Source organism: Calidris pugnax, unplaced genomic scaffold (assembly GCF_001431845.1).
Source record: "Calidris pugnax isolate Ruff unplaced genomic scaffold, ASM143184v1 scaffold128, whole genome shotgun sequence".
In the NCBI taxonomy this organism is placed as follows: Eukaryota; Metazoa; Chordata; class Aves; order Charadriiformes; family Scolopacidae; genus Calidris; species Calidris pugnax.
In genome coordinates, this window is record NW_015090851.1 from 143,804 (window position 1) to 165,969 (window position 22,166).

The 22,166-nt window shown below is 36.7% G+C and overlaps 1 protein-coding gene across 6 annotated transcripts in view; it reads left to right on the top strand.

The window, feature by feature from the left end:
* The window catches only part of CACNA1D (calcium channel, voltage-dependent, L type, alpha 1D subunit), a 194,392-nt gene that overhangs the window by 782 nt on the left and 171,444 nt on the right, over positions 1-22,166 (top strand). For all 6 annotated transcript variants that reach the window (XM_014943228.1, XM_014943231.1, XM_014943232.1 and 3 more), the window contains exons 2-3: positions 1,265-1,583; positions 4,041-4,146. In XM_014943228.1, the coding sequence (XP_014798714.1) occupies positions 1,265-1,583; positions 4,041-4,146 (425 nt within the window). The remainder of the gene's footprint in view (positions 1-1,264; positions 1,584-4,040; positions 4,147-22,166) is intronic.

The window sequence follows — 22,166 nt, forward strand, 5'->3', positions numbered from 1 at the left end:
GGTATAAACAAACAATTGTCTTGGAGCTGGTGACTTTCTGCTGAGGTTTGTAGGTTTGGACTAGTTAGCATTTTTAATTGCTACAAAGAAAAAAAGACAAAGCTGTCAGTGGTAATATTTGCAAAAAAGATAAAGGGAAAGCAGTAAGCTGAGAGAAGCCATTTGCTTGAATAATTTGAAGAATTTAATGCATGTAAACAAAATACTTCTGGCTTCCTTAAAAAAAAAAAAAAAAAAAAAAAAAAAAGGGAAAAAAGGAGGGGAGTGCTTTTTGTGGCTCTCCCCTCTTTGACGAGCAGCCGTGGCTGGGGAGCCGTTTCCCTCTCCTGCCTGGGTAGATGCGTGTCACAGTCATCCCGCCCGCCTGCCCTAATTCCCGGCACGTATATTGTGCTCTTCCTCCATATTTTTTTTTTTTTTTCTCCACCGAGGCATCTTCAAGTTTTGCACTTCACTTAAGAGTCTCTCCTTCCTACAGGTGTATGTAGGAGTAGACTCTGTTGCTCTAGTCGGAAAGCTCGCGAGGAAAGATCCTTGCGAGGAGGTGGTGTTTTTGCCTTCCTTGCTGTCATCTGGATAAAGAGGACTTTATTATTATTTGGAAGGTGCAGTTTATTTTTGAAATCCTTGTGAAAAAGCAAAACCAAACCGCATCCCTTTACAGTGGTTGTAATTTCTAGTGTGAAAGATACCAGTGCTTTATAAACATGTTTATTGGCAGACAATATTGGATTTTTCACTTGTGGGAGGCATCCACGCATTTTTCTTTGAGAGTGCAGAATAGGGCAAGATTTAACTTGCTTTCAGGACTTCCTCCCCCCAGCGTTGGTTATTCTCAATCAAACAATGCGTAAGAATTTTAAAGAACTACTTTTTTTTTTTTTACCCAAATGAAGTGAGAAAATAGTAAATGCTAAGGTACTACAGCAAAGTTGATCTTAAGGAGTAGCTATGTTTTATTGGATAAACATGGGGACAGGAAAGCTGCCATCCAGTTAGGACAAAATGCCATAAGTGGAAGAATCAAAACGTGAAGCGTTTGTGTCTTGATGCTTGCATCAAACTTATAACACTGATTTCTGAGCATTTTTTGCTACTGTTCAATCACGCATATATATATGTGCATACGCTTGTGCTGTGTGGTATATATAATGGGAGCATCAAACTGCCAAGAGGTCTTAAAATAATCTTTTTATCAAATATTGTTATATATTTTAGCATTAAAAAAAATTATAACAGAGTACTCTTTTCTTTTGTCCCACAGAGGCGAACTATGCAAGTAGCACCAGAATTCCTCTCCCTGGTGACGGACCAGCTATTCAGTCAAACAGTTCAGCACCATCCAAGCAAACTGTTTTATCTTGGCAAGCTGCAATTGATGCTGCTAGACAAGCAAAGGCTGCCCAAAATATGAGTACCACCACAGCCCAGCCTGTAGGATCTCTGTCCCAAAGAAAACGCCAGCAATATGCCAAGAGCAAAAAACAGGGTAATACGTCTAATAGTCGGCCACCCCGTGCCCTTTTCTGTTTATCCCTCAACAACCCAATACGAAGAGCCTGCATTAGTCTAGTAGAATGGAAGTATCCTTTGATGCAATTTCGTTTTTACAATCTGTTCCTTATGTTTTTTGCATGTATCAAGGGGATTGTTTTACAGCATCTCACAGCTAACACATTACTTCACTTGCACATGTGGGTAACTGTCATTAATGTTGATGGTAGTTAATTTTGCTTAAATTGCTGTTAAAGATAGCCCCCTAATTTGTCTCATAATGACATAGAATCTCATTTTACTGGAGTAGCTCAAAGCCAGAGAAGGGCTCATAGCTGTTCTTGGAGGACATAGGGGAGCACTTTCAGAACTTTTTAAAATTACAAGCTTATATTATATTCCAGCAAATCTCTGTATTGCGTTTCTTGCCCTTCCAAATAAAATTGAATGGATAGGTGTGCATCTAGCAGTGTTAATTGGGAGATGACCTAAGACGTCAAACCTGTATCTTCCATATTTCAGTTTGGTGTATTGCTGTTAGGGCAAATGAGTCAGATGTAGTAGTCTTTTAAAAAAGATTATTTTTTCAAGTACTATAAGTAGGGAGGATTTTTTAGTTAAGCCAAGGACTCACTCTTAAGTACATACAAGTGTCTGAAATACATTAATCTTCTGTACTTTTACCGCATATGTCTACCACCAAATGTATTTGGAAGCATGTACACCTGTAGATAGGAAATCAGATATACTGGCTGTATTCATGATAATTTGTATGCTGGAAAGGACTGCTTTATCTTGGTTGTGATGTGGAAGTATGGGGATTTCTTTGGCAGAACTGATAACATGTTGATTTGGTATATTATTTAATTCTCAAGAAAAGGTTTGAAACAGAAAATAGTTTTGTTGAAGTATGAGAAGAAAAATGTTAACCATGGCAACATCCCTGTAACGGGAAACAGCGGTTCAAGAGAGTAGATTACTGAGGTAAAAGTAATTTTGTTACTTAAAACAGAACAGCCAACCTGGCAATAGGAACTGTTACTCATTTATAGGGCTTGGGGTTTTTTTTTTTCAGTTCTTTGAACATAATTCAATTGCAAATTAAAGATAGCGAAACAACTCCTTCTTTCATTTCAACTGGTAGAAGTCCAACTAATTTCAGTAAATTGGCCTCTCCTTGGCTAAGGTCAGTTAAATGAAATTACTATGGATCTAGGGTGTAATAACTCATGGCAGAATTTGTCCCAGTAGCTCTACATCATAAAACAAAGCTGTCAGACTTGCACTGGTATCTTTTGTTTGTTTCAGTCTGGTGGATGCTGCATGTTGCAACTTTATTTTGTACACAACAGAGCAGCTGTTGATGTTGTTAGGCTTTGGGAACACAAACTCAGCCCTTGAGGTGACAAACTTTTTGTAGGTCAATAAACAAAATTTAATAGATCTTATGGAGCATATGGGCTTTGTAAGAGTTGTTTTCAGGAAAAATCTTTTACACTGACAAAAACGTGGTTTTGATTATATTCAGTACTCTTCTCTCAGTCTTTTATGGTACTCTTATGGACAGGTATCAGGAAGTTGTGCATCAAATTGAGGAAAGGATCTCAAAAACCATAGCTAAAGCCCAAAATACTCCCTTTCCAAATTTTCATGGTTAGGTTCATCTGGGTATCTCCACGTTTGCAGTTACAAGAAAATAATGAAATGCTTTTTGGGAAAGGCAAATTAATGATAAACTGAAGGATGAACTTCATAGGTATGAATTTTAAGAAATATTTTTCTTTCTGGAAGACAAATGGTATTTCTGGGTTTCAACTGCTGTCATCCACATACAGTATAAAAAGCGTAGCTGCAATTCATGCTATTGTCAGTGTGAAAACCTATAGCAGCTGTGTGTACCTCTCAGTACGCATGGCTGCCAGTCCAGTAATGATACTTTATTTCCCGGTCTACTCACCTAAACTTTCATCTGCCCTGGCCAAAGTGAATTTGTTGAGGAGTCCAGCTGTTGGAGACATAAAAAAGGGCTCAGAATTTTCCTGCATCCATTGTACAGCTTTCCAGCTGTCATACAGGAGAAGAGTTATGATTTGCTGGGAATCTTTCTCATATCCTACTGCAAGCAAGATCCCCAGTGATTTCCTCCTTTGGACAAACACATTTCTGTTGACTTTAGTAAGACTTGTGTGAGCATGTGAGGACAGAACAGCTCAGTAAGTATTCCTTACCCGTCATGATGGCCCACATATTGATTTAAGAGTGTATAATTATATTCATCTCTGGAATTTAATATAAAGTGCTCTGTGGCAGCAAGAGTAATGGTTTTCTCCTTTTTTTCCAAAAAGAAGAGGACGTTGAAAGATCATTGTGGTGGAAAATAATATGGTATAGTGATACAACTAAAGATGATGAAGTGTTTGTCACAGTTATCAGTCAAAAGATTGCCTTAAAAGACTTGTTTTACAAGTGTAGATGCTGAAAGGAGAACTAGACTTAAAAGTTTGTAGGTACTCATAATTCATGAATTCCTTAACAAGATTTTCCAGACCATTTGACATATTTATACTACTGTCTATTTTTGCCAATTGTGTGGCCTTAGCTGTTTACATCCCGTTCCCAGAAGATGATTCAAATTCAACCAATCATAATTTGGTAAGTACTCTTGAGTTGTTATTTTATATTTGTTTGCTATACTTTTAACTTGACTAGCTGCTAGTATTTGAGATTATATTAAGTATACGTAATTTTAGAAAAAAAAAAAATTGGTAGTAGAGATACTTTGAAATATATATGGAATTACTTCTATTTTTTTTCTTTTTTAATATGTGCTCCCTTACGTCATCTGTTTAAAATAAGTTTTTTCAGCAGTGAAATTCTTCGGAGAGGAACGTACATTAATATTTTGCTGCATTTATATGTATAGTATAAAAACTTTAATTTGAGTTTCTGCTGCTTATATCGATTAAAGATATTTATTAACTGTTACTGTGTTTCTGACACTTGTTTCAATCCTTCTGAAATCTTTCCTGCCTTTCCTAGTATGCTTGTCTAGTCTCTTTTCAATTTTTAGTGGTGTTATTTAGCTGTGTATTTTACTAGATATTTTAGTTTTGAATGAGACGATGGTGAGAAATTTTAAATTAATGCGTTTTTAAAGTGATAGGAACATCAATGTGAATTTTAAAAGTAGTCACTGCTGGTATAAGTGACCTTTCAAAGAAGGGATAGTACTGCAGTAAGCAGTGTGTGCAGATGTATTTTTTTGACTGAAAATAGTATACTAGTGTTGTGCTTGAAAATATATAATGGAAACTAATTTTGTTTTAATTGTCTATTAAAATTTATAAAGGTTATCACACTCAAGGGTAATATTAAATTATGTTGCGATAATGTCATTGTTTATGTTAAATATCATCTTGAAATAGTTAGTGGAGTTCAGCAGTCCTGTGCACTCAAAATCTGCATGTGACCTTTTGGGGTGGAGAGGAGGTTTGTGTTGGAAATAAAGAATTGGATACCAATAAGTAGGTAATTTTGGATTAATTTACCTTGAAAGTTTAGGTTGATGTGAGGTCCTCTATTTATGAACATGTTTGTGTAATTTGTGGTGCGTAAGCTTGTTTATTTTCCTAAAAGTAATTATTCTGTACATATGACCCATTTTATATATTTCTTTTGTCTATCAAGATTAAGCAAATATGGACAATAAAAAATGCTGGCGAAAGGCAGAATAATTCAGGTCAATGTAAAGAATGATTTCTGCAGCTGTGTATCTAGCCAACCAACAGTCTTTATCTCTTTTTTTTTTTTTTCCCCTGAGATATTCAGGGCACAAATCTCCATAGCTGTCAATCCACCAAGAGATCTGCTAATAACTAATTTCATAAAGCATTACATGAAAAGGGTAAAGCAGTTACTTGTGTCAGAGGCTAATCATTTTGAAAGAAATGTTTTTAGCATTAGTTTTGTTAGGCTAACGTCTGGTATTTCTGACCTAATTCTACAATGCGCTAGTATTTAGAAAGAAATGGACATTTTCATCCCTGATAGTTTTTTTTTTTTTTTTTTTTTAATCTAATATGGCCAGGTTAGCCTAAGCAAAAATAATTTTTGGGTTTTTTTTATTTTTTTTTAAAGAGATCCTTATAAATTTTAAGTAGAAAGGGTCTTGAACACCCTTGGTCATATGTGTATAATGTTTACTTGGCTATTTAAATTCGTATTCTGTTTACACTGGTGTTGAATAATTCCACTAAGTTTACTCAAAGAACAGAGTTTATCCTGACAATGTACTTTCAGGTGTTGGGACAGGTTTAAGCACCTGGGGATCACACTAAGGGATCACACAAGCACATCCTGTGTATCTGATCTAATGAAATAAATAGTTCTGGAAGGAGGAGCATTGGCTTTTCTTATGCCTAAGGTTCTACATCATGAAATACACTAATCAGTGGTCCGGGCTCACATCTCTTCCTCTGGTATTTCACTGACATTTTTCCTAGTGTAGACCCACTTCTGTTATTGAACTCTTAGTGTGGATTTGAGTGTACTGTGAGGGAATATCATAGAAGAGCTGAGTTGGAAATCTTCAGGGTTGCTTGAGAACCTGCTTGAGCATCTGTTTCCTGATGCTGTTGTCTTATAGTGGAAGTGAGGATTATTCTATTGAATAATATTCACATCTTTTGTGATGCTAGTCTAAAAAACAGATCAAATTTTTAAGATCAGTATTAAATGTTATGAATAGGTTTGGTAGGATTTTAGCCCCCTGCATGTAGGCTTGTTGGTCTTCTTTGAGGTCTACATGGCCAGTTTGATCTTGACAGGAGACCGTACCCCACTCTGTCTTTAATTCAAATTAAAAAATTGAGGGAAATAAGATAATCTCCTCTCTCCTTCCAGCCCAGGTATTTGATCCTGTCAACCCCACAGCCTCCTCTCCCCACTTTCCTTTCTCTGGACACAGGCATCTGCTGACACTGTACAGATTCCAGCACTTGTATCGTTTAGTGCCTTGGGGGGAGAGACCAGAGTGAGGAACAGGAATGTAGTCTGTCTCCAGTGCCTTCTCTTCCTCATTATGTAAACCCTAAAAGTTCAGCTTTATAAATTTTAGTTTGCATATGGATATTATATCTAGGGTTTTGTTCTCAGGGAGTAAATCAATGTTGCTTCATAGAGTTGAATAGATTAATTGCTTTCCATCAGCTAGCTGAACTGGCTCATATTTTTTTAATTTGTAAACAGAAAAATTAAATATTTATGCATGTGGATTTTTTTTCTGAATATGAAATATACATAATTGGTAATCGGCCATGGAAAGAGGAAGCAATGGTATAAGAGATCAAAAACCAGTGGAATACTGGTAAGTGGGGACTAGAAGTAGAAACTTTTCCAGTTTTGCTTGGGCTAGGGAGAAGACTGCATATATGAGAATGTGAGAAGTTGAAGTGTTCATTCTTTATGACTTCAGGAAGTCTGCAATGGCAGCTTCAATCCAAGGATATATGTGCAGAACAGTTATTCATTCCTCTCTGTGATGGGATGTTAGAAGACAGCTTCTGTGTGATGGAATTTCCAAGACTTGTAAGAGAAACCTGAGGTCCAGTTTCTGAGTCTGTCTTCACCTGTGCCTGAGCCAGTGAAACTCTGACCATATGTCAACCAACTACCACCGGTTGAGCTGTGAGCGAGCACAGTTCTTACTTTCTCATGAATGTTTCAACATGTGGTGTCTGATCAACATGAAGTCAGTTCAATGGTGCAGTAGTAATGGCAAAAAGAAATTTTAGCACAAATTAACCAAAGCCATAACAAACTTTTTAAGAAACGGGTAGACGTTTCTTAAGAGTAATAGCAAATCACATGTATGCATGTTTATGCATTTAAAAAAAAAAAAGGATATGTCTTGGGTATCTGTTATTCTTGAATATGAGTTAATTTTTAGTCTCAAATATCTTTAGATGTCTGTGAGAATGTTCCACACCCTTGTTTTTTTGATCAGTAGACTGTTTATGGAAAATGGACAACGCAAGGATGGGACAATTGTGTGTTTCTGTGTTGGTCACTCATCTTTACTGATATGCAGGTTGTAATTATTGAAGTTTTTGTGATACAGCCAGCAGCATGCTATGGGATATGAGATACTTACGATAACTTAAGGAAGCAAGGAAAGGTTTCCTCGTGATATCAGTGACTCAATTAAGCAGATGGCAATCACTGATGTTGTAGGACACGAGTCCCTTTCATTGGTAGTTTTTTCTCTGTCTTCATCTTCTGAGTAGACAAGCTTAAATTTCTGTTCTGCCTTTCTCTGAGAGCAGAGGGTGCACTACAGCTATCCTCTTGCACAATGGATTTATGGTCATTCTCTCTCAAGAATGGTGTTAGTACTGGGTGATAAAAACCAATGCATTTCAAACAAAGCAGAGGTGCAGACTGGACTGTGCTTGACCACTTGCTAGTGTTACAGTCCTGGGTTCTGTGGGAAAGTTGTTCGAATCATTTGTCTAAAACACCTTGACCTTTGTGTCTGATGTGTGCCAGGAGGGGCACTTTAAATAGAGTAGTCCTCTCATGCTTTTCCATACTGCATAGTGTGTAATACAGACTGATGAACTTTAAAACCAGCTATTTAACTTGATCCTGGATTCTACTTACTTAGTTAATGTTCTTTCACAAGTGGGACGAGTTCTTCTGCAAGTAGATGGATGAAAGTATTATTGAACCAGAGAAGTTTTTTTCTCTTGCAGCAGAACAGGGGCAGTGTCTCTGGGATGAAATCCTCATAAGCTCATGGCTTCATATTTTAATGTAGTTTCTTTCATCTGCCTTCAGAAGTTTCAGGTGATCTGAACTTTCCATGCTTGATTCAGCTCTTCGTTTAGCAGTGTTTCATGTCTAAGCTTGATAAGGAGCAGCTTCTGGCAGGAAGGGTTTCCTGTACATATCTTTCTTCTGTTTCTGTCTTTTCCATTTTTTTACCCCATCTGTGGTATGTTATTTTCCTTCATGTCTTTCGTCTTGGTAACTTCCCACTCAATTCTTTCTTGTTATCTTTTGTCTCTGCCCTCTGGCTTCCCTCTGTGTTTACTCTTCTGTTTGTCCTCTTCTGCAGCATGCTTTGCTGTATCTCACTCTCCCACCTCAATTTTTCTTTCTTGTAGCATCCTGCTGTACCATGTTCTATTCTCCTGTGTTTTGCCTCCTGTTGACTTTTCCATTGGTTTGACTACCACTGAGCTTCTAACTTTACAATGTGCAGGCGGACTGGCACAATACAAGTCTGGATTTTGGCCACGATTAAGACATTTTTGGTTATTCTGTTTCTTTCCTTTTTCTTTTTTTAATAAGTAAATGTGAACAATAAGGAGGCATCCCATACCGAGTTTATGGAAAGTACACCCCTAAATTTTGAGTTGAGTCCGCTTTGGGCGTACTGCATCTCTTGTGACTAGACCCTGAAGGTTTGCAGTGGTGACACGGTTCTACTTGAGATTGTCTACTTGTAACACTGATCTACTTGTGCATTTTGGGAGACTTGAATAAATTACAGCAAATTGGCAAGTGCAAAGTCATGTGAGTAAAGGGCTTGACCATACTGCATAAAGGGCTGGAACCTAATGATAATGAAAGATTCTGTGCCCCTGTTAGCAGGATTCTTCTGCCTTGTTTCTGACTACCATTGACAGGGAGAACCCTCTCAGAGAGTGAGGTTCTGCATTAAAAGAAGATCTCTCCAGCTGTGCTTACAGAGCAGGTCAGGTGATGGTCCTGGACAGCTCTTCTTTCTCCCAGGCAGTTGGGACTGAGAGAGCCGTAGTAGGGGACACTGCTACGGAAAGGTAATGTTTGCATCCTATCTTATAGGCAAAGATTTCCTCTGTAAGTAGATTTAGGTGGATCTTTCAGTGCTTCCAGCAATAGGAAAGCCAGTTGTCCCTGAACGGTTAATTGTGCCTTCAATCTAGGGCACAGCAGGAGAGTACTCTGGGAAGAGCCAGATGAACTCTTGACTTAAGAGGTGTCAGGCTTCCTATCCTTATCTCATTAACAACCCTATGACTCATTCATTCTAAGGCCACATGACTAATTAATCCATCCATTGAAAAGGTTGTTGGTTTTTACCTTGCACCCAGTTACCCTCTATATGTAGCTTATCTGAAAATATTGTCGTAGAATGTTATTAATTTTAACTGCATTTACTAAATAGTTCTAAAGATTTTAACTGCTACATGTTCTGTGATGTATTTCAGAAAGACTTCTACGTATATCCACTGTCTTTGCTGGGTTTACTTTTTCAGTTCAGGGATCTTTGAGGGCTGGACCTCTGTCGCTTTACCTCATATCAAAAAGTTATTTAGATTGGAAGATGTCCTGTGTTTCTGCTTTTTCTGCCTTTGGATTCTTAGCTAATGTTTTCTCCTAGTATATCTGCTAGCTGGCATAAAAGTCACCAAAGTAAACTTTTCAGGAAAGATGCAAGATAGTTTGGACTCTACTGAAAATACTTCATTTTGCATATGGGAAGACATGATGGAGATGTTGCAATGTTTTGTATGTATTTAGCCAAGCTCCTAACTACTGGTACTAAAGGTACTGCATTAATTATTTTTAAGGGAAAATGTGATCAAGTTTAATTTGAAAAAATAATCAAAAATACTGAACACAGAAATATATAACACAGGAATTTTATGTTTCATATTGATTCAGGTCAGTGAAATGTATGTACAGTTCTGTGTATAAATAGTCAGGAGGACCTGTGAGAAAGCCAGTAGTTTAATTCTGAAAAAAATCCAAATGTTAGGAGCTGTCCGTTTTCTTTTCACACAGGCATAAAAATGAAGAGGCTTGAATTCTCTTCTCAGCAGTTTTCTTGTCTTTATACATACATTAATGCTATGAGGGATAGGTTTGATCATTTTTTTCCTGCTACTTTTTATTTATATAGATTAACTTGACATCTGTTTTCTCATTAAAAAATGGTAACTGTTTAACTACTGGAGCAGCATGACTTATCTTTCTGAAAATTAATCGTAAAGCTATTTGATGGTTATTAGGCCAGACAGGATGCATCAGTAAGTAACCTTTGCACAACTGCAAGAATTCCTTAATAGATGACATTTCTGCAAGGGGATTATTAAAAAAATATATTATAATGCTGTACTCAGCCCTATCTTCATATTTCAATTTTTTTAATATTACTGGCAGCCCAAAACTTCAATAGTATGCATTAGCTAATTACTATGAATTGCTTTGAATTTTATCAGTGCAGATCGTATATTCAGAAAACTTTTTTCCTTTGTGTTGTAATGCACACCTCTGCAAAATAGATTAAAATTCTGATTTGGTAGTATTTTACACCCACTTTGTCCTAGGCCTATTCTGTCTGTTCTGTGCTATACCAGTAGCGTGAAATAGCTCTTGAATTTTCTTGGTAAACATAATTGCGTGTGTCAAGCCCATCTCTAGGGGTTAATGAAACAAATTTTATTTCACACTCTGGCTTAAGAGAAGGGACAGTCCTGAAAGATATGACCAAGATGACTGGCAATTTCCAGCTAGTAGAAAGGTCACTTAGGATTGTGAATGTTTGGGAATAACATAGGCTAGTTCTTGTTCTTTATTTAATTTTGTGTGCCCCAGTACAACTTAAGATCTAGCTACTTCAGCACAGATAAAAATGGCTGTTTGGAGTGCAAGGGTATGAGGAGGAGGTCCACAACTTAGTTTTACAGGTTTCAGTTAATTACAACGCGAAGATAATTCTTCCCCCCACACTTCCTGCGGCCTTTTTTTTTTGATGCAGGAGGGGGTTTCTCAGTTTTCCAAACCAGAAGGCCTTACAAAAAGATGTACTCAATTATTCCTGTTTGAAAGGAAATGTTTTTTCCGTATTCAAAGTTGCAAGCTTGTTCCTGTGGGGAATTCCTGCTAAGGGCTTGTCTCTCCTTAAAAAGATTTGCTGGTAGTGCATTACTGGCAAACTGCCTAGGGAGATACATTATACACTAGGAAGAGTTCTTTCTCTCTTATAGCCTAAAGTCAGTCTCCCAAACAGAATAGTGCTGCACTGGTAGAAGGCTCTTTTTTTCCTGGTTTAATTGTGCTGTGAAGAGTAGCGATTCCCCACCCTTCTTTTCCCTTATTCCCTGCTTGATAAAGGTATGCCTACAAAACTTTATAAACTGGTCACAATAAAAGTAAACCTGTGTACTTCCAAATGCACAGAATAGTCTTCTTAGTTACTATGTAGTTGAATGGTCAGTGGGAAAGCAGATTGGACATAAAAATTGTAATTCAAATCTAAAGGAGACATTTAAGATGAGGGGGAGAAGTTTGTACTTGTCATACAAACTTTTGGAATAGAGTAAAAGTTGATTTTTAAATGCTCAGAAAAAAACACAAACAAACATAGGTTATAAAAACAGTTTACTGACTGTATGGAAACCATGTGAATTACTAATTTCTTCCGACACTGAGCATGTAAATGTAACAAAATAGGAATCTACAGTTTTATTTGTTGACAATAGCTGCTATGCTAAAAGAAGCTTTGAAAATTGCTTCTGAAGGTTTTACTCAAAAAATGAATGCATAAAATTGAGAATCTTTACGTGTTGCCATATATCAGTGCCACGCCAAAAGTAGATTACCATAAATATGACGTGGATCTGCTTTATAAAACCTGTTTTAAAACTCTAGGTTATGCAGAATATGGGTGATTTCTTTCTTTTCAAAACATAATTCATATAAGAAGCATATTAAGCATTGAGAATTGTGTTTTTATTTATTTTTTTTAAATATGATCTGTGTGTATGTGAGCACTGTGTCTTGAAATACCAGAGTTGGGACCCATGGCTTTTGAAAGTGCTTGTCAAGGCTTGCTTGCCTAATTTGAGCAGAAATGGGTAAGTTCTGGGTGTTTTTGAAAAGCTGGTCCCTGGCTACTTCAAAAGACTCACATAACTGTTAAGATCAACTAAAATGTATTTTCTAATATGATGGGCTTTAATGACAAACTGTTTTCGGTGATGGCCAATTGAATGTATGATTTCATTTACTGTTTATTTTGCAAGAATTCAAATTTTTTTATCCTGTTGTTATGCATCAAAATCTTTCCTTTGCTGGGCCATCTGGAAGGACAGGGCCATGAAGCAAGGTTAAATGAATATATAGTGATAGTAGGAGAATGTTAATTAGGATGGATTTCCTTTTCAATGTTGGGTTGTTTTTATTTTGTTACTGTGTAATCCTCGGCAATAAAATTTTCATTTAATGAATTGCAAATGCAGTATCATCCCCCCACCTCCCCCTTCAGAGGAGATTGAGAGCATGCCCTTATTTACTGCTTGTATGAAATTCACTTGGTAGCACCAAAGAGCAGCTTACTGTTTGTGGTTTTTTTCATAGTAATTTTTATGAAGAAAAGTGCTTTTAGAATTCCATTTTTCTTGAACTATGCCTTGATGAAACGCTGTGATTCTTCTCAGAAACCTAGGTGCTTGACTTCAGCACTTGAAACCAAACCTCAAATAAAGATTTGAGATTTATGCTCAAAATTTAATTATGAAGATAGCATTTTCAATTAAATCAACAGAGCTGACCAGGATACATTGTTTGCCTGCTCAGTGTTAGTAGGGAATATTATTCTAGAATAAGACTGTAGTGATTGATAGTGATATGGCAACAGAGGTTCAAAGTTTTATTACATGTTGGTTTTCAGTGGTCACTATTCATGTGGGTAGAGAGTTGCTTACAAGTTAGAAAACTTGCAGAATGATACTTTTTGATCACGTCTGAATCTTGCTCTTTGTTTGTAAATCACATAATACAAACTATGATCAGTGTTGGTCAGTGTAGCAGAAGGAATATTGTTAGACAAACAGCTTAAAACAGATCAGAATTTTATCTTCAGATTTATTTCTATTGCACATTTTCTAAGAAACTAATATTTGATGTATCTTTGAGGAAAGTGGTTCAGCCCAAAGATTCATTTGGCCAATTATTTTAGTTGTCCTCTTCTCAGATGCTACAAAACAGGTGATATGTTGAATTTTATCACGCTTGACAGCTTAAATACGTTGTACAGAACTACCAGGTTGCATTTCAGTAAAATTCTGCAGGAGATCCAGTGGCACAAAGGAGCCATTGGACTCCAGTACAGACCAGTTACATTTGTATGGCATAAAGGCTGAAAAGCTTTTTGCAATGTAAGAACATAAACATAAGAGATGTTCATTAATAAGGTTCAGTAATTTAATAATTATATTTTTCTGGGTTGGCTGACGGTGGCTGCGGCAGTGCAGCAGCCTCCAGCAAGATCACATCTTATGCCACTCAACTAATCAGAAAAATGCAGTCCTTCTAAGGTATTGAGTAGCAAATACCCCAAAGCTGTATTATGTTTGTCGCGTGTTTTTTTAGTGCAGTTTGTACTCTGATGGATTTATTATGATGCTATTGCTTATTTTTTTCAAACACTCATCCAGAATCCTTTAAAACATGTGCCAACGATGTGTGGCATAAGTCAGTTATTCATCATGAAATGATATCTAAGTAGTTATATCCTCATCTTCATCCCTAGAAAACTTAATAGTTCTGAGTTCAGGTAGCTCTTATTGTTCAATAATTTATTTATTGCTATAGAAAAGGAAAAAGCTGAAAGAAAACAACCTACTAAATTATGTAGATCTTGCACATTTATTAAAATAAGGTCTTGAAATTTCTTGATACCATTGACTTCAGAAAAACTGAATAAAAAAAAAATCAGTAATAAAAAGGAATGATGTTTATACTTAAAAGTTTCACAGTATTAAATGATACTACAGTCTGTGCTCTGACTGCTAGAGGAAAGAGGAATACTTCAAGGTACCAAGTCTCTGTGACTGGCCTGCATTCGTTGTGTAATACAGCTACCTCTGTCTCCTGTTGGATTGCCTCAACTGCCATAATTACTGAAGTATAATATAAAACAGAAGGTTTCTCTGTATTCTTGTACCAAATGGAATGGTATGTAAAATTTTTTACATTTTGTCTAAAATATAGTGGAAATATCCCATATAATTGAAATTCCCTAGAACATGGTTTCAGCAGAGACCATGTTATTTTCCCATCTAATGATTCAGTGTTATGTTTGCATTGTCATGGGTGTGTTGGTGTAAGTCCATCTTAAGACCAGATGCGTGTGCCATCTGTATTCTTAATACAATAAGAAGACCTTACCCTGAACTCTGAAACTTGCTGGAGGCTTTGCAGGCTTAAGACCCATAGTTAATGCAGATTGAGCATAGGTAGACTGAGCAGGCACAGGCCTTGTCTGTCAGCATAGGTTAGAATTGTGTCTTGTTTTAAAGGAATTTGTCTTCTGTCGTAAAAGATTGTCAGCTGATTCTAACATCTATGTTTTCTGTGAGCACTGTATGGCTGAGAGCATTTATCAATGTAGTTGAAAAATACATGGGCCACAAGCTGTGATGTAATAGCTAAGGATGTTCTTCCAGGAGCTTCCTATTAAAAAGAGAGGAAAAAGCAGGGGAAAAAAAAAAGCTTTTGTAGTCATATGCAATATGTGTATCCCTTTGAGCTCTGTGACTTCTGAGAGTATCTGATTTCAACCAAATACAGCAGAAACAAAGATTTAAAAGTTATTTTTACATGTTTTTTTGAGAACAGGAAGAGAGAAACTTTGTGTTCCCTCTTTCCCGCAAAGGCAGGCTGCAGCAGGAGTCCACATGTCATACCAAAACTCATCAACCAATGCTAGGCCATAGGGATGAGGCTTTATTAATTTTCATGCTTACAGAACTGCTTTTCTCCTCTAAGAGGAACAGTGAATTATGTGGGTTAAGGAAGTAAAATGGCTGCTTGCCATAGTGGAAAGGGTAAGAGAAGGTAGGTAAGATGCTAACCAAGAACTTCAGAAATGACTGCTGAATTTTTTAGTTTGTCCCTAAATTCTTGTGTGGTCTTGGACAGTCTATTTACCTTTTCAGTACTTTAGTTTCCCACCTGTAAAATAGTTTTCTGCTCTAAAAGGCTATCAAAAGGAAAAAGAAGTTTGAGGCTGTGAAATGTTCAGATATGGTGATAGGGTTCATATGAACAGTAGAATGAGATCCAGAGAGTTCTCTTAAAGCAGTTTCTCATTTTGTCTTTATTTGGAAATGGTTTGCCTGACTTTCTGGTGAACACTTTCTGGTGAATTTTGTTGTCAGAGGCTATATTTTAAGTTTGAGAACGTAGACTGTTTTGGCAGCAAATTTTGGCAAAGAAAAAGTGATTGGTAGTGGCAATATAGGAACAGAAGGAACAGCCACTGTTCCCATAGTGATACAGCAAAAGCAGTGACATTTAGGTAAACAGCAGTAGGAAAGGAAATTTGGGGGAGTTAATGTTAGATGTCTCAGAAGATACAGTAAGCTTCCATACGGTATTTCATATGTATCTGAAAATGGTAATGTTAAGCTTCTATTTGTTATATTAGTAGCACAAGCATCCTTCAGTGTTTGGTGGGAAGTTCAGTGACTTCCTTGAGCAGGTGATGAGGAACATCCGATTCAGCAGAAATTGCACATAACAAAAGAAAGCATGAGATTTTGAGTGTTCACAAATAGCTTGTGTGACTTGTCCAGCTGGTAGGAATGGTACCACTGAAGGTGTTTTTACCGTGACTGTCTGATACATGGATGATGAGTATTTCTAGAAACCCTTGCAATAATGTTACTATTGATCCAAATATTATATACTCTTAGCCCCAAGTAATTATATTAAATATATGTATGAAAGCTCAAATACAGGGCCTTAGTACTCATTTTACTCAATGAGTGCTAGGGCTGAGACACTGCACGATGTTGTGTTTACCTCTCTGTTTAAGTACTGGTCAGTGCAAATTCTGGAGTCATGTAAGGACTTTTGCTTGTGGACTAAGCAAATAACTAGGTAGATAGAAGTTTCATTTTTGTTATAATAATTGTTTGAAATAAAGAAATAGGAAGAATAGTGCATTAAGTGCAGGGTAGGAAATGAATTTCAGACAAAATTTGTGGGAGAAATAGAATTCTGGAGACTTTTTACATTGACATTTTCAGGAAAGTTAGCTAATCAGTTAAAGCATGGATTAGATAAACTGTCTTCTGAAGTGTTGCACAGTAAAGGAGGGTGAGTGTGAGAATGAAGAATGCTGATTATTGGAATTAGTGTCCACACAGGGACTGTGCAGGGCTTTATCTCATCCCTTCATCTCTAATAAAGAACAAATTTTACACGTAGATAGTTCATTATTTGGATTTAGGATCTTTGGAGTGCAGATTTTATCTGTGTTTGTAAGATGAATGTGTGCACATTTAATTTTGTTTATAAGTCAGAGACAAGAAAGAAACAAGTGCATGACAGAAGATACAAGTCCTGTGAAAAGGATTTAGTTTCTAGAAGAGATCATCAAACTTTTTTACTAAGTGTGTAAACCACATCTTTGCTGAATGTTGAAGAAAAAGTGTAAACGTGCAAAATTCTTACTTAAATCTTCTTGAAACTATTAAAAAATGTAAGTTACTATGGCCATTTTATACCACAAAACTTTAATATTTTGTATCAGACTCTTGATTCTAGTATGGCGTTTCAAAGAGTTTGTGTTTGAGTTATACAGCCTGTCCTATTATTAGCCAGTAATCTCAAAATAAGTCCCTGGCAAATCTGAAGGACAAAGTAGGGTGCTAGAGGTCCAGGTACTCAGGCTATTATCCATGTAGTTGTTTACTCATTTCCTTTTTCCACTTAATTCTTCATGAGAAAAAAGCTGGTAGTGAGGCTCCACGCTTCTGTTTCCACCACAGTAATGAGCTTTTTATCTTGGCAAGTGGTGGAAGATCATCTGTTCTTCTGCAAACTAAATCTTGAAGGACATGAACTGATAGGTAACCTCACCAGCTATCAATAAAATTACAGGATTTGGATGTCTCTTAATAGTCATTGTCTGCACACTCACACTCCGCATAATTATATAGTGCTGATGCTTGTTCTTTACTAAGCTATTAGGGAGGTCACTGAGAACAGACACACTTCAGTTTCCTGGGAAGGGGCAGATACGTGGGCTCACATTAGTCTGGAGGAGGCATTTCCTCAGCTGACAAGTAAGGTTCAGTGTGCCAGACACTGCAACGCAGGGTCAGCACTCAGCATGTAAGGTGACTGTGAAACATCAGCTGTTTCTGCATTGTACAATTTGTAACCCCTTCTCGGTACATGAAGGCAAGACAGGGAAATCTGAGGGTATAAGAGCACCAGTTTTCCTACCCTTGCTCCTCTGAAGCTTTGGAGGAGTAACCATGAGTGAAAAAAAGTCCATGACCTTAAAGTCGGTGGGTTTATTGTACACAGGGGCATTTCAGGACGCAACCTACGAAGCTGTGATCATGTATTTTAGCAAAGACTTGCAAAGTTGCAAATGCTTCCTCACTTTTTCTTGCTGTTACTCCAATCATGAATAGTGCATGTTAAAGCCCTTCTGGAATGAAAGAAAATCCTGCAAGATGAATCCTTGATTTGGAACGTTACTATATTATATGTATTATTGTAACACTGGAACAGGCTGCCCAGAGAGGTTGTGGAGTCTCCTTTTCTGTAGATACTCAAAATCTACCTGGATGTGTTCCTGCTGTAGGTGAATCTACTTTGACAGGGAGGTTGGACTTGATGATCTCCGAACGTCCCTTCCAACCTCTACCATTCTGTAATTATTTTTTTAAGTTTGTAGTGGAATATTTGATTCTCTAAAAATGAAAAGGGGTAACTATAGGGGTTTATCTTGACTTAGAAAGGAAAGTTAAAAAGGCTTATTCTGTTTTGAGATATAATTCCCTTTTGAATAAGTCAAAGGTTCTGGTGTGTGTTATGGATGAAGCTGTATTGCTTGAAGATTTGAGTCTCTTCTGCATTTTAACAATCTGACAGTTTAGCAGCAGGAATTGAGTTAGATGCTTCACTAGAAATAGATTTTATAGCTTTGGTTTGTAGGTGAAAAAAGAGACTTCGTGAAGAGTTTTGAAACATTAAAGAATTTTATAATTTTATCTAGAAGATAAAACTGAAACTGATTTTTTTATTTAAAAATTATTACATATCCTTAAACTAAATATGATTCAGTCTTTGTATCTCATTGTATATTGACTTGATTGAAAATGATTGGGTTGTACTCTTAGACAATGCCAGTTGCAGAGCAAATCATGCCAGCTGTTTGATGGCTGCTCAAGTTTTAAATTGATGCATTTTATTTGCAGTTAAGACATGTTAAACATGAACACTTAAAGTATAATGACTTAGCTAATGAGTGATAAACTGCTGTGGTCTTATGATCACATGCAAATACCTGACTCCCATGGAGCAGGCAAGTTTTCAGCTTTCAGATTGTAATTAATTAAATGTTAGAATTCTTACAACTCTGAGTAGGTTATAGAGTCTCAAGAGATTGTACTTTTTTTAAGCCAAGCCTAGAGTGTGGATATTGTACATAGAACCTGCCTCTCTAAATAACTAACTACATAATTCAGCTCCTATACCTGTTTTCAAATCAGAAGAAGCTTATCGAAGCTTAAGTTTATATTTTGCCTTTTGTAGTATTCACTCTATTATGGATACTTTGTTGCCTCTAGTTACCTCTTTGCTAAGGCTAAAGTACTGAAGACCGCTCCCCAGAAGAACATACATGTTATGGCAAAATTGTAAAAAAAAATCAGAAAAATCACAGTGGAATAATTTTTGATAGGTGTCATGGCTTCATAACGGAATTTACTCTGTCTGTAACTGTTAGGTTGATAAAATTTTATGAGACTTGATTCCCTAATTTGTAAGTTAGTCATGTGTTATGTGTATATTCACTCTACCAAAATAATTGGATTCTGGCGCATTTTATTTTATAGCTTTTCCTAATACTTTTTTCTTCTCAAACTATTGGATTTCTATAAATAGTGAGATTTCAATGACAAAAATAATAACACTTCAAAATACATTAAAATTGGTGAATGGTTTCCCTCAACTTCAGTAATAGTTTTCTGCTGCTATATTTTCCACTATTACATGCAATGATTACTTGATAATTTGATGCTATATCGATTCAAGCATGCTGGGCACGAGTTTAGAAAAATATCACGTTTTAGCTTATACAAAATCACAGCTAGCAAGTATAAGTGATAACAAGAAGTAAAATGTGTGCTGTGTCATTTACAGTGACCTTCATTGCTGAGAATAACTAAGAAAAGAAAAATCTAAGACATGGTTAGAAATTGTTTGGAGGGCGAAATCTGGCCTGTTTTCTGCTGTCCTAATTATGCACACTGATAGGAGACCTTTTCAGCTTGGACAGACACAGATCTTTCAAAGGGCAGAATCAAGCACTCAGTTCTGGTTTTATTTTGCAATCTTATATATATATCAGCCTAAAATAGAGCAATGTGTTTGTTCTGAGCTACAGGTTTCTAGTCTGCATACATTGTTTTTATGTAAATTTGACAACTATACATGCCTCTAAAAAGGACTAGATGTTATTTTTATCAATAATTTAAGCATCATAATTAGTGGGAAGTTAAATGTCAAGTTTTTGCTTTGAGTTTGGATGTGCCCCAAAATTAACTTGATCATGCTAGAAGCAACTCTGTGTTTTAGCAAGATTTTCCTTAATGTAGGAACAGCAAATTTTAACAGCTGTACTGGGTCACAGCAACGAGCCCACAGTCCTGGCTCTAACACTGACCAACAGCGGATGTATAGGGAATGAAATAAATGCATAGTACTGGATCCAGCAGTCTTCATCTCTAGAACTTTGAGGCAGAAGTAAGGTCTTTTGGTTTAAAATGAGACAGAACACATCACAGTTAATAATTCAGTAGTTTCATACCTTATTTTCTTTAAACATTTTGAGAGAACATCATCTGGTCATTGTGCTTTCTTATTAATTGTTCTCAGGTGTTTTTTTTCTAAATATGTTTCAGCTGAGACAAATTTTCTAACATCTCCTCAATAAAAAAAACACCTTCTGTTATGGAGCAGTCTCCCACTCATCTGCAATCTTTTTGTTACTCTTTCCATCGCTGCTTTAACAAGTTATTTTATTCTTTTATGTCACTGTAGTAGATATTTTTGCTTTTTTTACCTGCACCTCTAAGGAAGTAAAATTTTAGAATTCAGTGATTGTTGCTACAGAGGTAATCTTCAGAAATAATGTTTTGAACCAGAACTGTTCATGACATGATGACATTTGGATCCCTTGGAAAGGTGATCTGAGATGCAGTCATGTATAGTGTGTCATGATTCAGTGTTGTATCAGACTGATTCTGACCCAGTATTTACAAAATAGTGATCCGGGTTACTAGAATATTCTGGTTTTGTTTTTCCTGCCTTTGAAGGCTTTCTGGACTCATTTAGCATGTAATAGATAGATATTATTTATTCAGAAACAGATATTATTTATGGAGGAATAAAAATGCTTTTCTGTTAAAATAAAGCAGAAGGAGACGTGGACCCTCTGGAGCAAGTCTGGAGGCGGGCCTGGAGAAAAGAAGGCTCCAGAGAGAGACCCTATAGCCCCTTCCAGTATCTGCAGGGCCTACAGGAGAGATGTAGAGGGACTTATTCTCAGGGCACGTAGTGATAGCACGAGTGTTATGGCTTCAAACTGGAAGAGGGGAGGTTCACATTAGAAGGAAGAAATTCTTCACCCTGAGGGTGATGAGACACTGGAACAAGTTGCCCAGAGAAGCTGTCGCTGCCCCATCACTGGAGGTGTTCAAGGCCAGGCTGGATGGGGCTTTGAGCAACCTGGTCTGGTGGGAGGTGTCCCTGCCCATGGCAGGAGGGGGTGGAACTCGATGAACTTGAAGGTCCTTTCCAACCCAAACCATTCTACCATTCTATGAGGTCTTTTAAAAATTGCACTTAATAGTATTTGGTCTGTTGTTATTAATCTAATACTTATTTTGGCAAGCATAAGGTTTGAAATTCGAAAGTAGTCAAAGCTTTTTTCTTTGTCCGATGTAAAATATAATCCATCAACAAAGTTGATGCTGATATTGCTCTGATTTTCCCCAGCAATTTAAGAGTTAATGTTTTTGCATACTGCATCTACTGGCCATCATCTGTTTTATTTTGTTTCTGAGATTCTGAATTGTAGCAGTATTGTGTAATGGAAGAGTAGTAAAAAAAAGTGCATTTTGAGAAAGTAGCAGCTGTGATCACAATGTATCTGCTTCTTCTATACCACAAGTAAACAGCATATGCATATGGAACTTCCTGCGTCATTTCGGGCTATGTCAGCTGTGCCTTTCTGCAGATTTCACACTGTCACAAGTCTCTCTTTTTAATTGTATCATTGTAGCACTTGTGAGTAATTTTATTGATAGAGGGTAAAGCCTGTAGATCCTGGACAAATTGTAGTAATGACTTTAGCTAAATCAGATTATATCCAGATATTTAAATACAGTTTTTGCACATTACTGGTGATGATACTGCATTACATATACCTACATATAATGATGGCTCAGAATGCTGCTCCTGAGTATGCTTGCAGTATTTCTCAGAAGAGTATATTGTAGTATTATGAAATCTTTCTTGCTTACTTGTTAGTACATATAAACATACTCCATATCATACCACCATAAATTTGTTCATATTCTCTGGTGTTTTTT